Raw genomic sequence first — 23,092 nt, forward strand, 5'->3', positions numbered from 1 at the left:
TAGGGTTAGAACTAGGGTTAGAACTAGGGTTAGGGTTACGGGTAGGGTTAGGGTTACGGGTAGGGTTAGGGGTAGGGTTATGGCATGTGCACACAGAGCGGATCCGCAGCGGATCGGCAGCGGATCTGCAGCGGATTGGCCGCTGCGAATTCGAAGCAGTTTTCCATCAGGTTTACAGTACCATGTACACCTAAGGAAAACCAAATCCGCTGTGCCCATGGTGCGGAAAATTCCGTGCAGAAACGCTGCGTTGTATTTTCCGCAGCATGTCAATTCTTTGTGCGGATTCCGCAGCGTTTTACACCTGTTCCTCAATAGGAATCCGCAGGTGAAATCCGCACAAAAAAACACTGGAAATCTGCTGTAAATCCGCAGGTAAAACGCAGTGCCTTTTACCTGCAGATTTTTCAAAAATCGTGCGGAAAAATCTCACACGAATCCGCAACGTGGGCACATAGCCTTAGGGTTAGGGTTGGAATTAGAGTTAGGGTTGGAATTAGGGCTAGGGTTTGAAATAGGGTTAAGATTAGGCTTGTGGTTAGGGTTACGGATAGGGTTAGGGGTGTGTTGGGGTTACAGTTGTGGTTAGGGTTGGGATTAGGGTTACGGTTGGGATTAGGGTTAGGATTAGGGTTGGAATTAGGGTTACGGGTGTGTTGCGGTTAGGGTTGTGGTTAGGGGTGTGTTGGGGTTAGGGTTGTGATTAGGGTTATGGCTACAGTTGGGATTAGGATTAGGGGTGTGTTGGGGTTAGTGTTGAAGTTAGAATTGAGGGGATTCCACTGTTTGGGCACATCAGGGGTCTCCAAACGCAACATGGCGCCACCATTGATTCCAGCCAATCTTGCGTTCAAAAAGTCAAATGGTGCTCCCGCCCTTCCAAGCCCCGACGTGCGCCCAAACAGTGGTTTACTCCCACATTTGGGGTACCAGCGTACTCAGGACAAACTGGGCAACAACTGTTGGGGTCCAATTTCTCCTGTTACCCTTGCAAAAATAAAAAATTACTTGCTAAAACATAATTTTTGAGGAAAGAACAATTATTTTTTATTTTCACGGCTCTGCGTTATAAACTTCTGTGAAGCACTTGGGGGTTGAAAGTGCTCACCACACATCTAGATAAGTTCCTTCGGGGGTCTAGTTTCCAAAATGGGGTCACTTGTGGGGTGTTTCTACTGTTTAGGCACATCAGGGGCTCTGCAAATGCAATGTGACGCCCGCAGACCATTCCATCAAAGTCTGCATTTCAAATGTCAGGACTTCCCTTCCAAGCCCTGACGTGTGCCCAAGCAGTGGTTTACCCCCACATATGGGGTATCAGCGTACTCACAACAAACTGGGCAACAAATATTGGGGTCTAAATTCTCCTGTTACCCTTGTGAAAATAAAAAATTGCTTGCTAAAACATCTTTTGTGAGGAAAGAAAAATGATTTTTTATTTTCACGGCTCTGCGTTGTAAACTTCTGTGAAGCACTTGGGGGTTCAAAGTGCTCACCACACATCTAGATAAGTTCCCTTGGGGGTCTAGTTTCCAAAATGGAGTCACTTGTGGGGAGTTCCTACTGTTTAGGCACATCAGAGGCTCTGCAAATGCAACCTGATGCCCGCAGAGCATTCCATCAAAGTCTGCATTTCAAAACGTCACTACTTCCCTTCCGAACCCCGACGTGTGCCAAAACAGTGGTTTACCCCCACATATGGGGTATCAGCATACTCAGGAGAAACTGGACAACAACTTTTGGGGTCCAATTTCTCCTGTTACTCTTGCAAAAATAAAAAAATTCTGGGCTAAAAAAATATTTTTGAGGAAAGGAAACACATTTTTTATTTTCACGGCTCTGCGTTATAAACTTCTGTGAAGCACTTGGGGGTTCAAAGTGCTCACCACACATCTAGATTAGTTCCTTGGGAGGTCTAGTTTCCAAAATGGGGTCACTTGTGCGGGAGCTCCAATGTTTAGGCACACAGGGGCTCTCCAAACGCGACATGGTGTCCGCTAACGATTGGAGCTAATTTTCCATTCAAAAAGTCAAATGGCACGCCTCCCCTTCCGAGCCTTGCCGTGCACCCAAACAGTGGTTTACCCCCACATGTGAGGTATCGGCATACTCAGGAGAAATTGCCCAACACATTTTAGGATCCATTTTATCCTGTTGCCCATGTGAAAATGAAAGAATTGAGGCTAAAAGAAATTTTGTGTGAAAAAAAAGTACTTTTTCATTTTTGCGGATCAATTTGTGAAGCACCTGGGGGTTTAAAGTGCTCACTATGCCTCTAGATGAGTTCCTTGGGGGGTCTAGTTTCCAAAATGGGGTCACTTGTGGAGGAGCTCCAATGTTTAGGCACACAGGGGCTTTCCAAACGCGACATGGTGTCCGCTAACGATGGAGATAATTTTTCATTCAAAAAGTCAAATGGCGCTCCTTCCCTTCCGAGCCTTACCATGTGCCCAAACAGTGGTTTACCCCCACATGTGAGGTATTCGTGTACTCAGGAGAAATTGCCCAACAAAATTTAGGATCCATTTTATCCTGTTGCCCATGTGAAAATGAAAAAATTGAGGCTAAAATAATTTTTTTGTGAAAAAAAAAAAAGTACTTTTTCATTTTTACGGATCAATTTGTGAAGCACCTGGGGGTTTAAAGTGCTCACTATGCTTCTAGATAAGTTCCTTGGGGGGTCTAGTTTCCAAAATGTGGTCACTTGTGGGGGAGCTCCAATGTTTAGGCACACGGGGGCTCTCCAAACGCGACATGGTGTCCGCTAAAGATTGGAGCCAATTTTTCATTCAAAAAGTCAAATGGCGCTCCTTCCCTTCCGAGCCCTGCCGTGCGCCCAAACAGTGGTTTACCCCCACATATGAGGTATCAGCGTACTCAGGACAAATTGGACAACAACGTCCCTGGTCCAGTTTCTCCTTTTACCCTTGGGAAAATAAAAAAATTGTTGCTAAAAGATCATTTTTGTGACTAAAAAGTTAAATGTTCATTTTTTACTTCCATGTTGCTTCTGCTGCTGTGAAACACCTGAAGGGTTAATAAACTTCTTGAATGTGGTTTTGAGCACCTTGAGGGGTGCAGTTTTTAGAATGGTGTCACTTTTGGGTATTTTCAGCCATATAGAACCCTCAAAATGACTTCAAATGTGAGGTGGTCCCTAAAAAAAATGGTTTTGTAAATTTTGTTGTAAAAATGAGAAATCACTGGTCAAATTTTAACCCTTATAACTTCCTAGCAAAAAAAAAAATTGTTTCCAAAATTGTGCTGATGTAAAGTAGACATGTGGGAAACGTTATTTATTAACTATTTTGTGTCACATAACTCTCTGGTTTAACAGAATAAAAATTCAAAATGTGAAAATTGCGAAATTTTCAAATTTTTTGCCAAATTTCCGTTTTTTTCACAAATAAACTCAGAAATTATCGACCTAAATTTACCACTAACATGAAGCCCAATATGTCACGAAAAAACAATCTCAGAATCGCTAGGATCCGTTGAAGCGTTCCTGAGTTATTACCTCATAAAGGGACACTGGTCAGAATTGCAAAAAACGGCAAGGTCATTAAGGCCAAAATAGGCTGGGTCATGAAGGGGTTAAATATCTTATTTTCCATTGTTTAGGGTTATGGGGTGTTGTGAACAATGCTGGAATATCTACATTTGGAGAAGTGGAGTTCACTAGTATGGAGACCTACAAAGAAGTGGCTGAGGTGAATCTCTGGGGCACCGTCCGAACTACCAAAGCCTGTCTCCCTCTAATTCGCAGAGCTAAAGGTAAACTTTTTGTTTTTCCACTGCAATGTGTATTGACAAATAATGTTTTTAACTAATTACTTGTAGAGTAGCTGCGGAGACACCATCACGTGTTTCTCAACGCAAGCAGTGAATAGCCAGGCCTTTCCCCGGGAAGGAACAACCACGGGAAGGGCAGCATCCAATAAAGGAAAACATCCAATACAGGAAAACCACCTATGCCAAGCATGGTATCCATCCACAGACAGCTGTTTCGGGGTTTTTGCCCCTCATCAGTGTGGAGTAGGAATCTGGCTATTAGGAGCAGTGCCTAGTAAAAAGGCTGTAAAGGCACAGATGATTGGCCTCGGGGAGACCAAAACATCCAACACCGCGGAGACACCATCACGTGTTTCTCAACGCAGTGATCCAGAACACTGCCCCCATCCCTTATGGGAAATATGCAAATGCATGTAGAGTAGCTGCGGAGACACCATCATGTGTTTCTCAACGCAAGCAGTGAATAGCCAGGCCTTTCCCCGGGAAGGAACAACCACGGGAAGGGCAGCATCCAATAAAGACCCCGAAACAGCTGTCTGTGGATGGATACCATGCTTGGCATAGGTGGTTTTCCTGTATTGGATGTTTTCTATTGGATGCTGCCCTTCCCGTGGTTGTTCCTTCCCGGGGAAAGGCCTGGCTATTCACTGCTTGCGTTGAGAAACACGTGATGGTGTCTCCGCAGCTACTCTACATGCATTTGCATATTTCCCATAAGGGATGAGGGTAGTGTTCTGGATCACTGCGTTGAGAAACACATGATGGTGTCTCCGCGGTGTTGGATGTTTTGGTCTCCCCGAGGCCAATCATCTGTGCCTTTAACTAATTACTGACTTCATTTGGCTCAAGAATTTTGTGAGACGTTAACATCTGTTAGTCTAGTGCGACACATCATTTTTTTAAATTATTTTTTTATTTTTCAAACGGCTACATTGTTCATTATGTACTGATCAGAGACCACTAAAGTTTGTTTGTGATCATTTGAGAATCACCCTCTCAACCTTCCCTCCCCCCAAAAAAATCAAACTTTTTTTCTTAATTTCTTTATATATTGTCATATTCAGACCACCCATAAAAGCCAACTTGAAATTATATATATATATTGTATATTGTGCCATTGAAAAATAAAATAATTGAAAAAATACAAATGTCTCTGAAAGGCAACAATGAAAAAAAATACTTTCTCCCTAACCTCTAAAACTCTTGTGTACCTGTATTTTCAGGTGACTTCTCATAATCAGCTTTCATTTGTGTATACAGTGAAGGAAATAAGTATTACATCCCTTGCTGATTTTGTAAGTTTGCCCACTGACAAAGACATGAACAGTCTATAATTTTAAGGGTAGGTTAATTTTAATACTGAGAGATAGAATGTCAAAAATAAAATCCAGAAAATCACATTGTATAAATTATATTTATTTATTTGCATTTTGCAGTGAGAAATAAGTACCGTATTTTTCGCTTTGTAAGACGTTCCGGATTATAAGACGCACCCCAAATTTTGAGGAGAAAAATAGGAAAAAACTTTTTTTAATAAATTGGGGGGGGCTTCTTATAATCCATGAGTCTTATTGCTTACCAGGGGTTGTGGCTGCGGTGGATCAGGGTCCCAGGGTCGTTGCTGGAGGCAGGAGTGGAGCATTGCTGCAGGCTGAGATGAGGGGGTCTGCAGGGGGGCTCCTGGGCTGCAGGCTGGGATGCGGGGTGCTGCAGGGGGGCTCCGGTGCTGCAGGGCTGTCTCCGGTGCTGCAGGGCTGTCTCCGGTGCTGCAGGGGGCTCTGGTGCTGCAGGGGGCTCTGGTGCTGCAGGGCTGTCTGTTATGGTCCGGTGACCCTGGAGCCGCATGAGACTATCTCTGGAGTAAGTGGTACCTGTACTGACCGCAATCCTAATACTGACACCGCAACTAGAAGTAGCCGTGGGATGTACCTAACCAGGCCTAGACACCTCGACACAGCCGGAGGACTAAATACCCCTAAAGATGGAAATGGGAAATCCTATCTTGCCTCAGAGCAGAGCCCCAAAGGATAGGCAGCCCCCCCACAAATATTGACTGTGAGTTTAAGAGGAAATACGTACACAGGCAGAATAAACAGAGTTTAGCAAAAGAGGCCCTTCTAGCTAGATAGAAAGGATAGGACAGAGTTCTAAGCGGTCAGTATTAAAACACTAGAAAATTCCACAGCAGAAAATACTATATACTACATCTAACTAAAGACATAGGATGTATATCTGCATCTCCAGAGAAACCAGCATGACAGAAAAATCCAAACAAGTCAAGCTGGACAAAAACACAATAGATTGCACTGCACATAAAAGCACACTGCATGCGTGCTACAGAGAACCAAAACAATATGACATAAAAAAAGAAAAAAGATAGGCCTAACAAAAACGGGAGTCACCACCATGTAAATAACAGGATAACAGCTTTATTCCACAAATATGCAAAAGACAGAACATTTTAAAAAACATTAAAAACAAAGGGATGTGACATATCCCTGTGCAAACAAAAGGCCCATAATACGGCCACAGCACCGCATCACCCTCAAAGGGGTATTAATTACACATGACCAAAATAATAAATTGCCTGTCCTACAGGATCATGTAATGGCTGAGAATAATGGCTGAAGATAACCAGCTCCCTCAATGCTTACTGTCACTGAAATGAAGAAATAAAGTGCATGCCTAGTGGTGACATGCAATCTGGAAAAGGAAAAAAATGCACACAATCTTTAACATTATTAAATGACCAGACTTGGACAGCCTGCTGTAGGTTGACATGGATGAAATACCCACCAGAAGAGGGAGGACCATGACCTGGAGCACAAGGGCAAATGCAATAGCCCAAAGATACCGCAAAATGCTTACACGGGCATGTGTACCCTAAAGGAGGTGCGGGCAGCAGACACCCAACGCATGTCGCCACACAGCGGTGGCTTCGTCAGGGGTGATGTCTGCATGCCCTGCCTTCAGCTTAAATACAAGTCATAAAATGACTTACCGATATGCAGCTGTGTGGGCGGCCAGATGGGCCACATGGAGCAGCAGTAATGGCTTTTGTTTACCTGCCGGGCCCGGCATATGGTTACTGCGCATGCGCCGGCGTCCCAGAGCGGAAATGTGAGCTCCGCTCCTGGTTGCCATGGCAACGCATACACAGTGGTAAAGAGCGCTTGCGCTAGGGAACTGAGATAGAAGACAAATACTGAAAAAACAGCAGGGGCCTGCCTGGAGTATTAGCGCAATGTTTGGCAGCGGAAAAACCTTGCCACTATTGGGCAGACTGATAATCGCCATGAATCTACTTATAATGAACATGATAAATGATAGTTAAAAAAAATAAGGAGAACAGTGTATGAACCCCACCAGTGAACAAAGGGAGTGCCCCGAGATGAAAATACAGACCCTACAGCCCCCTATAGGGGGAGAAAAAGGGGGGAGGGGGAGGAGGAGGAAAGAAAGGGGGGCCACACTGTACACTTGGTGGCACAAATCACACAATATGCCCTGAAATAAAGATATAAGAAAGCACAGACAGGGCTATCAGATGCCAATTAATAACAACCACTAAAGACAATACTCATTAGAAGGCAAAACTCAAAGCAAAAATAAACATATAGACATGCTGTTAAACAGGGTAAAACAAAAATGGGAGCCAAATACATGGCTTCAGCCATGCTGAAAAAATACTAACAAAACTATACACACAGCTAATTGTCCATTTCATTGTTTATAGAAGCCGGTAAATAACAGATCTTCATTAATGCCGAGTGGAATGACACTATTCAGGTCAAAAATCCACTTGGATTCCCGTTTTAGAAGTTCAAGGGTAATATTTCCACCCCTCATGTTCATATTTACTTGTTCGAGTCCTAAAATCTTCGTGCCAGCCCACTGTGAGTTATGTTGAGCCAAATAATGCGCCGCCACTGATGTAAGGGTTTTCCCCTTTGACTTGTCCTTTTGTGCTGTAGAGATTTTGGAGAAGTGTTGCTGCGTACGTCTCCTAAGTTCCTGTGTGGTTTGGCCCACGTAGACCTTAGGGCAGGGGCACACCAACGCGTAAACCAAATTCCGTGTCCTGCAATTAAAGTAGGTCTTAGTGGGCGTCTGTGAAGACAAAAAAGGCACCATCACTTTTTCATCACGACTGGTGAAGGGGCAGATGCTGCAGTTACCACACGGAAAGGTACCCCTAAGTCTAACCCTATTTGTCTTCTATCTCAGTTCCCTAGCGCAAGCGCTCTTTACCACTGTGTATGCGTTGCCATGGCAACCAGGAGCGGAGCTCACATTTCCGCTCTGGGACGCCGGCGCATACGCAGTAACCATATGCCGGGCCCGGCAGGTAAACAAACGCCATTACTGCTGCTCCACGCGGCCCATCTGGCCGCCCACACAGCTGCATATCGGTAAGTCATTTTATGACTTGTATTTAAGCTGAAGGCAGGGCATGCAGACATCACCCCTGACGAAGCCACCGCTGTGTGGCGACATGCGTTGGGTGTCTGCTGCCCGCACCTCCTTTAGGGTACACATGCCCGTGTAAGCATTTTGCGGTATCTTTGGGCTATTGCATTTGCCCTTGTGCTCCAGGTCATGGTCCTCCCTCTTCTGGTGGGTATTTCATCCATGTCAACCTACAGCAGGCTGTCCAAGTCTGGTCATTTAATAATGTTAAAGATTGTGTGCATTTTTTTCCTTTTCCAGATTGCATGTCACCACTAGGCATGCACTTTATTTCTTCATTTCAGTGACAGTAAGCATTGAGGGAGCTGGTTATCTTCAGCCATTATTCTCAGCCATTACATGATCCTGTAGGACAGGCAATTTATTATTTTGGGCATGTGTAATTAATACCCCTTTGAGGGTGATGCGGTGCTGTGGCCGTATTATGGGCCTTTTGTTTGCACAGGGATATGTCACATCCCTTTGTTTTTAATGTTTTTTAAAATGTTCTGTCTTTTGCATATTTGTGGAATAAAGCTGTTATCCTGTTATTTATATGGTGGTGACTCCCGTTTTTGTTAGGCCTATCTTTTTTCTTTTTTTATGTCATATAGTGGTCTTTGGGCCTAGGTTTGAGTCCCACCGACCGTGGTGCCCCCATTTGCTCTTTTTGGGCCATAGAGAACCAAAACAAGGCACTTATCTTAGCTGAAATGACAGCAGGGCAGGGGAGCCAGAGAGATGCAATCCCTCCAAGATACAATGGACAACTGGCAGGGATAGATGGATCCTACAAACCTAAATACCTAATAGAGCTGCAATAAGCAGAAACACCTGCCCTGGCCTATAATCCAGAGACCACTGCACTACCACTAACAACCACCAGAGGGAGCCCAAGAGCAGAATTCACAACAGCTGTCTCCAGTGCTGCAGGGCTGTCTCCGGTGCTGCAGGGCTGTCTCCGGTGCTGCGGGGGGCTCTGGCGACATTTTGTGAAAGGCCAGAGCCCCCGGCAGTTCGTCCATGCTCTCCTGTGCGGTGGACTTCAGGAAAATGACCGCCGGGATCTCGAGAGATGAGATCTCAGCCCTGAAATCTCATCTCCCGAGATTCCGTCCGCCATTTTCCCGGAGTCAGTCATACAGGAAAGCATGGACGAACTGCCGGGGGGCTCTGATCTTTCACAAAATGTCACCAGAGCCCCCCGCAGCACCGGAGCCTCCAGCATCACCCGGGGTGGTGGCGGGCGGCAGCGGTGGCGGACAACCGTGGCAGCGATGGCGGGCGGCAGCGGTGGCGGACAACCGCGGCGTCTGACACCCCCTCATCCCAGCCTGTAACGATAAGCGGTATATCCGCTTTGTAAGACGCACCCCCATTTCCCCCCCAAATTTGGGGGAAATAAAGTGCGTCTTACAAAGCGGAAAATACAGTATTTAATCCCTCTGTCAATCAAGACTTAATACTTGGTGGCAAAACCCTTGTTGGCAAGCACAGCAGACTTTTTTGTAGTTGATGATGAGGTTTGCGCACATGTCAGGAGGAATTTTGGTCCACTCCTCTTTGAAAACCCTCTCTAAATCATTAAGATTTTGAGGCTGTCGCTTGGCAACTTGGAGCTTCAACTCCCTCCATAAGTTTTCTATGGGATTAAGGTCTGGAGACTGGCTAGGCTACTCCATGACCTTAATGTGCTTCTTTTTGGGCCACTCCTTTGTTGTCTTGGCTGTTTGTTTTGGGTCATTATCTTGCTGGAAGACCAAGCCACGACCCATTTTAATGTCCTGGTGGAGGGAAGGAGGTTGTCACTCAGGATTTTACGGTACATGGCTCCATCCATTCTCCCATTGAAGCGGAAAAATAGTCCTGTGCCCTTAGCAGAGAAACACCCCCAAAACATAAGGTTTCCACCACCATGCTTTACAGTGGGGATGGTGTTCTTTGGGTCATAGGCAGCATTTCTCTTCTTCCACACACGGTGAGTTAAATTAATGCCTAAGAGCTCAATTTTTGTCCCATCTGACCACAGTACCTTCTCCCAATCACTCACAAAATCATCCAGGTGTTCATTGGCAAACTTCAGATGGGCTTACACATGTGCCTTCTTGAGCAGGGGTACCTTGCGGGCACTGCAGGATTTTAAACCTTTACAGCGTAATGTGTTACCAGTGGTTTTCTTGATGACTATGGTCCCAGCTGCCTTGAGATCATTAACAAGTTCCCCCATGTAGTTTTAGGCTGATCCTCTCACCTTCCTCATGATCAAGGATACCCCATGAGGTGAGATTTTGCATGGTGCCCAGATTGATGTCGATTGAGTCATTTTGTATTCCATTTTTACTGTTTGCACCAACAGTTGTCTCCTTCTCACCCAGCATCTTACTTATGGTTTTGTAGCCCATTCCAGCTTTGTGCAGGTCTATGATCTTGTCCCTGACATCCTTAGAAAGCTCTTTGGTCTTGCCCATTTTGTAGAGTTTAGAGTCTGACTGATTAATTGAGTCTGTGGGCAGGAGTATTTTATAACGCAAAAATTTGCACAGGGTGCACTACCATAAGCAAAATAAATAAAGCACAGGGGGTGCACGGTCAGTGGTGAACCATAATATGCCAAAAAAAGGAAAAGAACCACTGTGTGCTGTGAACAGAACCAATATTATCAAAATTAGAAAACTTTATTACCACACGTTTACATTAAAACATAAGTGAAATCATATAGGTCCACCCCATTATAATGCACAATCTCAATAAAGTACATTAAAAATATACATAAGGAGATTAAATGTCACCAATGCCCCACAATATCATTGGTAGGTAACTAATGCCACTCCTTCAGGTCAATGAAGAGGTTATGATCCCAAATGTATGGAACAAGTCCAGTGCATTGATGCCCAATCCGCAACAATGTGGGTGACCGGATGGGAACATACAACAGCGCCACAATAGCCCACAGTGTGCAGAAAGGAAATACATAAGTACAGCTGCTATGATTTCTCCCATATAAAGCGCACTCACAAGGAATATTTGCTCTTCTGTCTCTAAGTAACACAGAAGCAGCATTCTCACTTTTTTACATTAGTACTTAGCAGTGTACCTGTGAATCTAGCTCGTCTGGGATGTGGGTAAAACAATTACTGATAAGATGGCCAGTCTGTCCGGATGCTTCTCTCTCACTCTGCTGCTCCTCCACACTCTACTTTCTATGAACTGTGATAAGCAGCTTTAATCTGATCCCTCATTAAGGGAGCAGCCTCTCTTGAGCAAGACACAGATTTTAAGTGACTTTTTGAGTGAATGATTAGTTAGAAAGGGGAAGAGAAGTGCCAAATAGATGGAGAAAGAAGCAGAATTCTCTGATGAGATATATCACAACATTTTTTACATTCTTGTACAATTGCTTTATGCAGAGTTGAAATAATAGTGACCATTTAAAGAGACAGATATTTCACTTTTTATTATATTTATTACCGTGTTTTACTAAAATATAGAATTGTATTGGAAACTGCAACCAGATTTCTTTATGTAATTCCAGCCTTTAATGGTCAATTAGATCATTAGAAGCTATGACATAGTGATAGGACAGGTGATAACTTGCTGACACTGCTTGGATCCCCATTGAACCCTAGAAACGGGCACTGCAGAGCCCTGTCTGGGGTGGCTACTGGACATGTGTCCCCTGTTCCATTCACTCTATATCAGACTGCTGACGATGGCTGTGTACAGCGCTCAACAGTCTCAGAGAATGAGTTGCGTAGTGCTGTGCAGGTCCAGCCACTACTCTATTCAGAGGGGACTCTTCACAGCCCTGTTCTCGTTATATGTGGGGGACCCAGCTGTCAAACCCCCCACTGATTAGAAGTCATAAACTATTCACACAATATCTATTCTCATTTTCAGCAAGCTATCACCTCTGTACGAAAGGTGAATACCTCTTTGTTACAATGTAACCTTTTAACACCATGTTGTTTTTTTTATCTATACAGAAAATTAAAGTTTTATTTCCAGGTCATCCCTCCTGACAGCACCACCAGGAGGTTGCCTTTCATATCCTTGATAGGGACAGGAACACAGAAGAGGTTAAATAGCCCCTCCCCACCTCCACCCTTCAGTGTTTTTCCTGTCCCTATCAGGGACAGACGCAGGAGAGAGTTCTCCAGAAGATCAGATTTACCGGATACCGGAGTCAGGTCTCGATAGAGCAGGCGCTCCTGAGTGCGGTCCTATCCTCCTGGAGGGGGCTCTGGCCGCGGGAGTCTTGTAGTGGGGTTCCCCAAGTCACAGGATACCGAAGGAGGTCCCTCCGCGACAAGGTAGAGCTGTGTGCTCCCGTTGGCTGCCTCATCCCTTCGAAAAAGGGGCTCTGAGGCAGCGGGTGCTGCTGCGGTGTCCGGCGCCTCCTCGGGCTCCATGTGCAGCCGGCGGCGCTCCGGGTCGGAGGGCGCCGATGACGACTTCCGGGGGCGTGGCCGGACACCAGGGAACTACGGCGAAAACAGAGGCCGGAACAGGGTGGCGCCAGGATCAGGGGCCAGGATCTAGGTCTCAAGCTGGTCGGCGTGCGTTCCAGATGACGCATGCGCAGTACAGCTGGGGACCTGAAATCACCGTAGATGCCAGCAGCTAAGCTCTGAAGGAGGACGAATCAGATGTCTTGAAGCCGGGTAAGACTGACTATTTAATGACGGACAGCTGACAGCACACTTGACTTAGTAAGATGGAAGGTGCTAGTCGTCCAGACGTCCAATCCTTGGAGCTGCCCACAGACCATGTGAGTAGTCGTGGTGTGGGGTACCTTACGGGACTTTAGATCCATAGCTACAGGGATTTCCTTTACATGTGTAGGACAAGGACATTCCCAAACAGTCAACTGTTAAGAAAAGGACTATCAGATGTCCATTATGCACCACCAAGCTCCCAGAAAAGAAGTTATGCGAAGTATGCATCGCTAAACTACTAAAGGACGAACAGGCTTCGTTATTAACTAACATCAAAACCATGATTAGAGACGAAGTCCAGGCTACAGTATCAACATTGGTGCCACCCCAGTCTCCGCGCCCTAAGAGGCCCAGATGGGATATGGACTTAAGTTCTGAAGAAGGAGAGGTTTCAGGTTATTCCGATCCAGACTCAGATGAAGGTGGCAATTCCTCAGTTGTGTTTCCAGAGGAACGTAAAAGATACCTGTTCTTGTCCAAAAACACGGATGTGCTACTAAAAGCAGTTAGGAGCACTATGAAGATAGAGGACTCGACTGAACCACTATCGGTTCAAGACGAAATGTTCAGGGGCCTAAGAACCCGCAGAAATAGAGTATTTCCTGTCAACAACCACATAACAGCGATGATAATGGAAGAATGGGAAGACGTGGGAAAAAAGCTAGTAGTCCCGAGGGACTTCAAGTACCGTCTTCCCTTTGATCCAGAAGAAACTAAAGTCTGGGAATCTGTTCCAAAAATTGATATTCCTGTAGCTAAAGTCTCAAGGAAAACAACTATTCCTTGTGAAGACTCGTCGGGGTTAAAAGACCCAATGGATAAAAGATCAGAAGATCTTCTTAAAAAAGCCTGGGAGTCGTCAGCCGCCATTATGAAAGCAAACATAGCAGCCACCTCTGTAGCAAGATCCATAATTCTCTGGGTAGACGAGCTGGAAGGTCATATTAAAGACAGGACTCCCAGGGAAGAAATCCTAAAATCTCTTTCAGTACTGAAAATGGCAACTGATTTCATGGCGGATGCTTCAGCAGAATCAGTGCGATTTGCTGCCAGGAATAACGCGCTTTCAAATGCGTCAAGACGGGCCTTGTGGCTGAGATCTTGGACGGGAGATACCCAATCAAAAAACAAACTGTGTTCTATTCCATTTTCAGGATATCACGTTTTTGTTCCAGTCCTAGATGAGCTGCTCGAGAAAGCATCTGACAAGAAAAAAGGCTTTCCCGAAGAAAACACAATTCTTTCGGAAAACTCGCTCCCACCCAAGGCAGGACTACAGAGGGAAAGGGAAGTCCGGCAGATGGAGCTACCCTAAAGGGGGCAGAGGAAGAGGTTCCTTTCGAGACCAGTCATCAGGACCCAGCAAACAATGACGCCAAAAATATAGGAGGAAGACTACAATACTTCCTAGAGGGATGGCAGAACATTACTCTGAATCAGTGGATTCTACAGACAGTTGCACAGGGGTACAAAATAACGTTTACTCATCTACCCCCCAAAAGGTTCTGTTTGACACACACAGAGTCGTCAGCAGTACATCAAAGGCTTCTAACAGACATACAAGAACTCTTAGAGCTGCAAGTCATAATCCCGGTACCCCATCATCAGCGGTTTCAAGGTTATTACTCCAGTCTATTCTCCATAAAAAAAACAAGCGAAGAATACCGTACAATAATAAACTTAAGACCATTAAACAAATGGGTGGCTTACAAACGCTTCAAGATGGAATCTCTCAAATCGATCATACCGTTAATAAAAAAGAACTCTGTGATGTGCACACTAGATCTCAAACACGCATACTATCATGTGCCCTTCCATCCAGAAACCGCAAGAAGATACTTCATTTCCAGTTTGTGTCTGCCATTCGGTCTCGCCTCTGCCCCAAGGATATTCACAAAGCTCATGACAGAGGTCATGGCTCATCTAAGAGAAAAGGAAGTTCTCATCGCGCCATACCTGGACGATCTGTTGCTGATAGCAGATTCATCTCAGCAGATGGAAGAATTCTTAAAAATTACCATATCACTCCTGAAGTGTCTGGGGTGGATAATAAATTCCAAAAAGTCGAATCTCAAACCAGAAACACAGAAAATATTTCTGGGAGTGCTACTAGATTCTGAACTGGAATACTCCTTCCTACCAGACCAAAAACAACGGTCAATCAAAAAAGAACTTCAAACATTAAGAAAACGCAAATACATTTCCATCAGGAAAGCCATGAGGGTTCTAGGACTGATGACCTCATGTATCCCCAGCGTACAGTGGAGCCAGTTTCACTCCAGAACGCTTCAACGGGAAGTTCTTTCGGTATGGAATGGAAAGAAAAGTTCATTAGACAACAAGATGTGGTTACCCAGTGAGATAAAACAGTCCCTCTCATGGTGGATCGACATAAAAAACCTCAAAAGAGGGAAACCTTGGAGAGTATCTCCATGCGTAAACATAACCACCGATGCAAGCTCAAGGGGCTGGGGAGCCCACATAGAAGGACGTTACCTTCAAGGAACATGGCCATCATCGGTACGCGACAGTTCCTCCAATTACAGGGAACTCAGAGCGGTTTGGGAAGCACTAAGAAGGTGCCAAAACGAGATGCAGGGACATCACATCCGAATCTTCTCAGACAACTCGACCACGGTATCTTTTCTTCATCAGGGAGGTCCGAGGCACTGTCACTTCCAGGGACTAGCAGAATCAATATTCTCTTGGGCGGAAGGCACCGTGAAGTCCATCATGGCGGTACATCTAAAAGGTTCAGAAAACCAGATAGCGGACTTTCTCAGCAGAGAAAAAGTGCAATCTTCGGAGTGGTCTCTAAATGGAGAAGTCTTTGTTCAGCTAACTCAACAATGGGGCACTCCACAAATAGATGTATTCGCCTCAAAGCAAAATACAAAGACAAAAGAATTATTTTCATTAAATCCAAGAGACAATCCAACTGCCGTAGATGCCTTGGCTCAACATTGGGACATGGAACTTGCCTATGCGTTCCCTCCACTTGCTTTAATTCCCAGAGTTTTGAGGAAGATTCAAGAAAGTCTAGCAGTGGTAATCCTAATAGTGCCATATTGGCCCAAGAGGAGCTGGTTTCCTCTGCTGAGGTGGATGGCAGTAGAAGAACCAGTTCTACTACCACTAAGGTGGGATCTTCTAACGCAGGGACCGCTGGTCCATCAAAATCTAAGCATGCTACAACTCTCAGCATGGATCTTGAAAAAGAGATCCTAAGATCAAAAGGACTATCGGATTCGGTCATCTCAACCATGCAAAAAAGCAGAAAGCCAGTGACCTCGGCCATATACCTAAAAATTTGGAAGAAATTTTGTGCACAGAGCAGTACTCCAATATCCGTTTCCCAAGAACCAGATATTCCTTAGATCTTAAATTTCCTCCAAGCAGGCTTTGATACGGGCTTGAGGCCTAGTACGCTAAAAGTACAAATCTCAGCTTTAAGTGCTTTCTATGATTATCCGCTAGCGGATCATCCCTGGATATTGAGGTACATCAAAGCTACGCAACATATCAGACCAACAATATGTAGTTCAGTACCCCCATGGAACCTCAGCTTGGTACTGAATGAATTACAGAAAGCTCCATACGAGCCACTAGATCAGGCAGACCTAAAGTCTGTAACATTCAAGACTGTCTTCCTAGTCGCAATAACGTCAGCAAGGCGAATAGGCGAGATCCAAGCCCTGTCCATAACAGATCCATACTTAAAAATTCAAGAGGATTGCATCATCCTAAAATTGGATCCTTCGTTTCTCCCAAAAGTAGTGACAGACTTTCACAGAAACCAGGAAATTATTTTACCTACGTTCTGCCAGAACTACAACAATGACAAAGAACATTCTCTTCATTCCTTGGATGTTAAAAGAACAGTATTGCAATATCTGAAACTTACAGACGGCTGAAGAATTGACCCAAACCTCTTTATCCAGATGTCTGCGTATATTTCAGCCGGTGAATCTCCTCCAGAACACCTAAAAGCCCACTCGCTGAGAGCAATATCTACTTCATGGGCAGAGAGTGCAGGTGCATCCATGGACCAAATTTGCCGGGCGGCAACTTGGTCTAGCTCGAATACCTTTTGCAGACACTACAAGCTGGACATTCTGTCAAATCAACAGACTGTCTTTGGGAGGAAGGTCCTCCAAGCTGTTTTCCCGCCCTAAATAGGAGTTATTTGGTATTTCTCCTGGTGGTGCTGTCAGGAGGGACGACCTGGAAACTAGGAATTAGTCCTACCGGTAATGGTATTTCCAGGAGTCCATCATGACAGCACCCATTATTTACCCTCCCTTGAACTCCTATCTGATGTGTGATATAAACCTGTATAGAGAGGAAGTTCAATAAAATTGCGTTGTATCCATCCTGGTGTGGTACTTTGTAAAATCACTGAAGGGTGGAGGTGGGGAGGGGCTATTTAACCTCTTCTGTGTTCCTGTCCCTATCAAGGATATGAAAGGCAACCTCCTGGTGGTGCTGTCATAATGGACTCCTGGAAATACCATTACCAGTAGGACTAATTCCTAGTTTTCTGATAGAGAGCTGAAGATTTCCTATTCAGATAAAAATTTAAAGTGTAAATGTTGTTTTAATTTTTATTTCATAAAACGATAGTACACATGACAATAAGATACTGTGTAAAATGTGGTCAAGAACTACAGGAAACGTCTGACCTCTGTAATTCCAAACAAAGGTTTCTGTACCAAATATTAAGTTCTGTTTTTCTATTCCATCAAATAGTTATCTCATGCAATAAAATGCATATTAATTATGTAAAAATCATACAATGTGATTTTCTGTTTTTTCTTTTTAGATTCTGTCTCTTATAGTTGAAGTGTACCTACGATAAAAATTATAGACCTCTCTATTCTTTGTAGGTGGGAAAACTTGCAAAATCGGCAGTGTATCAAATACCGGTACTTATTTTCCCCACTATATATCTTGTCAGAGAAATGTACTTCTTTTTCTGCCAAAATTGATTTGTCATTCTCAAAATTCTGAATTTTGATGTAAGATCTGTATTTGGTGAAGACTTTCCCATTACTGGGATCAGGGATGGTAGTTGCTACATATAAGATTCTATCTACATAAGATGGGGAAGAGCTCGGCCTCCAGCTCCTCCTCCTCCCGTCTATATAGAATTGTATCGGTAGCAGCTCGCATCCCCTCTCTCAGTAATTATTATTATTATTTATTGTTATAGCGCCATTTATTCCATGGCGCTTTACATGTGAGGAGGGGTATACATAATAAAAACAAGTACAGTAATCTTAAACAATACAAGTCATAACTGGTACAGGAGGAGTGAGGACCCTGCCCGCGAAGGCTCACAATCTACAAGGGATGGGTGAGGATACGGTAGGTGAGGATAGAGCTGGTCATGCAGCGGTTTGGTCGATCGGTGGTTACTGCAGGTTGTAGGCTTGTCAGAAGAGGTGGGTCTTCAGGTTCTTTTTGAAGATTTCAATGGTAGGCGAGAGTCTGATGTTTTGTGGTAGAGGGTTACAGAGTAGGGGTGATACGCGAGAGAAATCTTGTATACGATTGTGGGAAGAGGAGATAAGAGGGGCGTAGAGAAGGAGATCTTGTGAGAATCGGAGGTTGCGTGTAGGTAAGTACCGGGAGACGAGGTCACAGATGTATGGAGGAGACAGGTTGTGGATGGCTTTGTACGTCACGGTTAGGGCTTTGTACTGGAGTCTCTGGGCAATGGGGAGCCAGTGAAGGGATTGACAGAGGGGAGAGGCCGGGGAATAGCGGGGGGACAGGTGGATTAGTCGGGCAGCAGAGTTTAGAATAGATTGGAGGGGTGCGAGAGTGTTCGAGGGGAGGCCACAGAGCAGGAGGTTGCAGTAGTCAAGGCGAGAGATGATGAGGGCATGGACTAGGGTTTTTGCAGTAATGGGAAAGTCTTCAATGAATACAGATTTTACATCAGAATTCAGAGTTTTTATTTGAAACAGATTTCTCTGATAAAATATATTACAAATTTTCTTATTTTCATATGTACCAATGATTTAGAAAATAAAAATTAAAACGACGGTTACTCTTTAAAAAGGTTGTCTGAAAATGTAAAAAATAAGCTAGTGGAGTGTTTCCAAATAATAAAAATAAACAATATTTACCCCCTTACCGCATTATAAAAAGAAATTGGAGATCTGTTTCAGAAAAATAGAGATCCAGCTACTATATAAATAAAAGAAAGTGATAACAACGGAACTGATCATTTATTTCCAACATATTTCCATTGAGCGTAGGGTCGTCATTCTTGACTACGACTATTCACAGTCAGTATGTTCCAGAGTTCAGTAAGACTGGTCATTATAAAATAATAAGACTGTATGTTGAAATGTTCGCTAATATGATTTTATGCCCATGTTTTATTCCAGGACGTGTAGTGAATATAAGCAGTATGTTGGGTCGCATGGCAAACCCGGCTCGTTCTCCCTATTGTGTCACCAAATTCGGGGTGGAAGCTTTCTCCGATTGCTTGCGTTATGAGATGCACCCCCTTGGAGTGAAAGTGAGTGTGGTTGAACCTGGGAATTTCATCGCAGCCACCAGTTTATACAGCCCTGAAAAAATAAAAGCAATTGGCGATAAGATGTGGGACGAGTTATCAGAAACCGTGAAGAATGATTATGGAAGAAAGTACTTTGACGAGAAAATCGCCAGAATGCACACGTATTGTAATAGTGGTTCAACAGACACGTCTCCAGTCATTAATGACGTGACCCATGCTCTGACTGCGGAGACGCCATATACGCGCTACAATCCCATGGATTACTACTGGTGGACCAGGATGCAGATTATGACACACATGCCCGGGGCAATATCTGATAAAATATACATTCATTAGACATTTTTAGTAGCTTTCTATTCTTCTATTTAGAAGGTAACAGTTCAGGAGATTCATTCTGCCATTACCTCTGACATCATTAAATATTGACCGACTCCTTCTATATTAAGGATTATTTTATCTCTGAAAATATGACCCTGGGAGGAGCGTCCTCTGCCTTGGCCTGACTGGTGTCTCTATATGTACATAGGTGACCTGTCGGCGGTGCATTGTTCTTTATCATGAGGAAGCCTGTTGGTGTTTCAGGGCACCATGATTCTCCTGATAGGTTCCCTTTAACAAGATAGCAAAATTAGCCGCCTCTACTACCTCACATGGTGTTATCTCACAACGACCAGAATGTTGCATTTTTTACATTTCTTAAGGCTGAAGGCAGTGCTACTTTCCCATCCTAATGAGAGATCGAGCAGACTGCCATGGCTTCTGCTATTTTTATAGCCAGTATGCCGATATGTACAGAGCCAGTAGTACATCTGTGTCTCTTGTTTCACTCCAAGAGTTTTATCTAATGAGTGATGTCACTAGAAACTATATCACGTGACAAATTACCTACAGATCTACTATAATCAGTCCATATTCGCTTTACTTATTTTTACAAGCGCCAGATATATATGATTAAAACTCAGAAGCTGTTTTAAGGCTAAATTCCCACAATGAGTTTTTGGTGAGGTTTTTATGCTATGTATTTTGGAAAAAATGCTAGTAACCTATTTTACTTAATAGGGGCAGAAATAGTGCAGATGATCTTCAATATCAAAAACACCAAAACCTCATCGTGGGAACATAGTCTAATGGTAAAGAAAGAGGACCATACAGGTCAGACTTCTACATTATGCCTATTTCACTCCAACTTTTAAAGGGAATCTGTTGACAGCTAAGAGATTACATTACCTCCGCAGTCCTAAAGGGGTATTCAACCATAGCATAACTTAAAGGTCTCTCACCTCTGGGACCCCCACCAATCGGGGGTTTCCCTGCAGCTGATTTTGACTACAGGTTTTTGCTACCCATTCTGAGAGCAGCATAGTGTAGAGACTGAGACCCTGATTCCAGGTATGTATTACTTACTAGGCTTCATACTGTCGGTTTGATGAAATCACAGACCTACCAGTTCTATGAATACTGAGCGCTGTATAACCCACTCTACTGCTTGGCAGCTTTATGTGTAGACTGTGTATAGGTGGGAGTGTGGTTGGGCTACCGAGCAGCAGGTTTACTAGTCCTCTAATGATAATCTCCTGCTGATAAAACACTGAATTTATTAAAACTACATGCAACAGCCCAGTAAGTGACTCATTACTGGAATCAGGATCACTTTCTGTACTTTATGCTGCTTTCAGAGTAGATAGCATAGAAATGTGACAGATTCCTTTAAAAACATATAACAGCAACATTGCTTAAAAAGGTACGTCAAACATCTTATCAAATGTGTGTCTCATAGATTGCAATGGGTTGCAGCACAGACATGATGCTGTATGTTTTATACTTACAAATAATTACGTGTGAAGTGGCCATAAATATTCTTGAATTTAGATTTAGTTCCTCACACTGTGCGCTTTGTAGGAACCTACCTCATTTGTTTTTCTGTACTGTTACAAAAAAGTAAAGATTTATATTATATAAAAAAAAAAGTGACAAGCCACGGATGGCAGTACTATAAAATCTGCATATATCCTTCCTCATTTTCTCCTTAGAGAATTTGGTACTTGATTCTATTTTATTTTTCATTGGATTTAGGTTCTCATGATCATGAACTGGTGGTAGAATTGTCATAGCTACTGCAAATACACTGCTGCACCTTGGCTTATTGGTACAACCAATGCCCTACTGATTCTTCTGAGGTTTTATGACTATATTTTTTTTAATGTTTGTTATTACTACCACATTTATGCATCTTATGAAGACTCTTCCAGTAAGTTTCCAGAAATCTCATATTTTGTAGCACATTTGTGCATTTATTTTACCTTTACTCTGTACCTGTCTTATAGTAATGCATGCTTTGTTACCTATATCATATTCTTATTAAAATATTTTACCAGGCAAATATCTGCTTTGTTTCTTTTATCTAAATACACTCATGTTGCAATACAAAATACTTAATATTATCAGCACATAAAATAATAATTCAAACTTCTCCATATCAGAAACACTTCTTATTATAACTCATTGGGATGACTTTATAAATTTAACTTAAAGGGGTTATCCATTTGATTTTTTTTTTTTTTTACCATGGGCTTAACAACTAACATGCAGGTAGTTGCTAACTACCTGCATGTTCTACCCGGTGCCGGCTCAGAATGGTCACTGACCGCTCATGTCGGCGATTCTGCTGCTCCATGTCAACAGAGCAGCTCTTCTGGTCTACTCTGTTGACAGGGTGTGACTACTGACGTCACGCTGATTGACAGCTAGTTCCCTGCAGTTGTGCAGCGGAGAGCTGGCCGTGAATCAGCATAACATCGTCAGTCACGCCCCGTCAACTGAGTGGAAGACAAGCTGCTGCTCTGTTGTCGTTACTTCAGCAGAAGCTGCAGATTCACCTACAGAAGCGGTCTGTGACCGCTCTGTGTTGGGCAGAACAGGCAACTTTCTGTCTGTTAGATCGTAGACCCATATTAAAAAAAAAAAAAAAAAAATCAAATAGTCCTCGACAACATTATAAACTTCTGGATGGTAGACCATAATAGAATCATTTATGTACTTTTTACTCATCGCCACGACAGCACCCACATGAGAGAGGGATCCGCCCATAGGAACAGGAAACCTACATAAATAAAGGGGCAGTCCGCCTCTCCTCCTCAGTTGGTTTCCTGTTTCCAAAGGACTTGCGGAGAAAAAAAATACCTGGGCCAATGCATGCCACTTGTGCAGTATCCGTTGAGAATGGCAGGGGCTGAGGTTGCAGAAGCAGCATCGGGGGAGCTCTGTCTATCAGTCTCTCTCCTCATCTGGCTCATATCTGGGAGGAGTGGGTCTGGGGAGGGCTGCTTGGTCTCACGGGGATCACGCCGCAGAAGCAGTTCGTGGATGGCGTGAGGCCAGGGTCCAGGTGAGGACGCCCTGACTCACGCGGGAGCGAGGGTTTGGGCACCGCCTGCCTGGCTCCTGCGTAAGGCCAGTGACGTGCATGCACAGTAGACCGGTAAGCGATCCCTGCCCCGGAAGTGGCTTGGATGACGGAGGAAGCAAAACAGCGCGAGGCCAGGATTGGACAGCGCATGCACAAAAAAAAAAGAGCGTCCTGGGGAGCTAACCATAAATACTGGTG

At 44.0% G+C, this 23,092-nt stretch overlaps 1 protein-coding gene across 1 annotated transcript in view; it reads left to right on the forward strand.

Annotated features, from left to right (window-relative positions):
* Window positions 1-21,868, forward strand: part of BDH1 (3-hydroxybutyrate dehydrogenase 1) — a 94,366-nt gene extending 72,498 nt beyond the window's left edge. The window contains exons 6-7 of the mRNA XM_077290371.1: window positions 3,622-3,774; window positions 19,355-21,868. Coding sequence (XP_077146486.1) covers window positions 3,622-3,774; window positions 19,355-19,824 — 623 coding nt within the window. The 3' untranslated portion in view covers window positions 19,825-21,868. The remainder of the gene's footprint in view (window positions 1-3,621; window positions 3,775-19,354) is intronic.
* Window positions 21,869-23,092: the final 1,224 nt, after the last annotated feature.

Source organism: Ranitomeya variabilis, chromosome 2 (assembly GCF_051348905.1).
Source record: "Ranitomeya variabilis isolate aRanVar5 chromosome 2, aRanVar5.hap1, whole genome shotgun sequence".
NCBI classification, from domain to species: Eukaryota; Metazoa; Chordata; class Amphibia; order Anura; family Dendrobatidae; genus Ranitomeya; species Ranitomeya variabilis.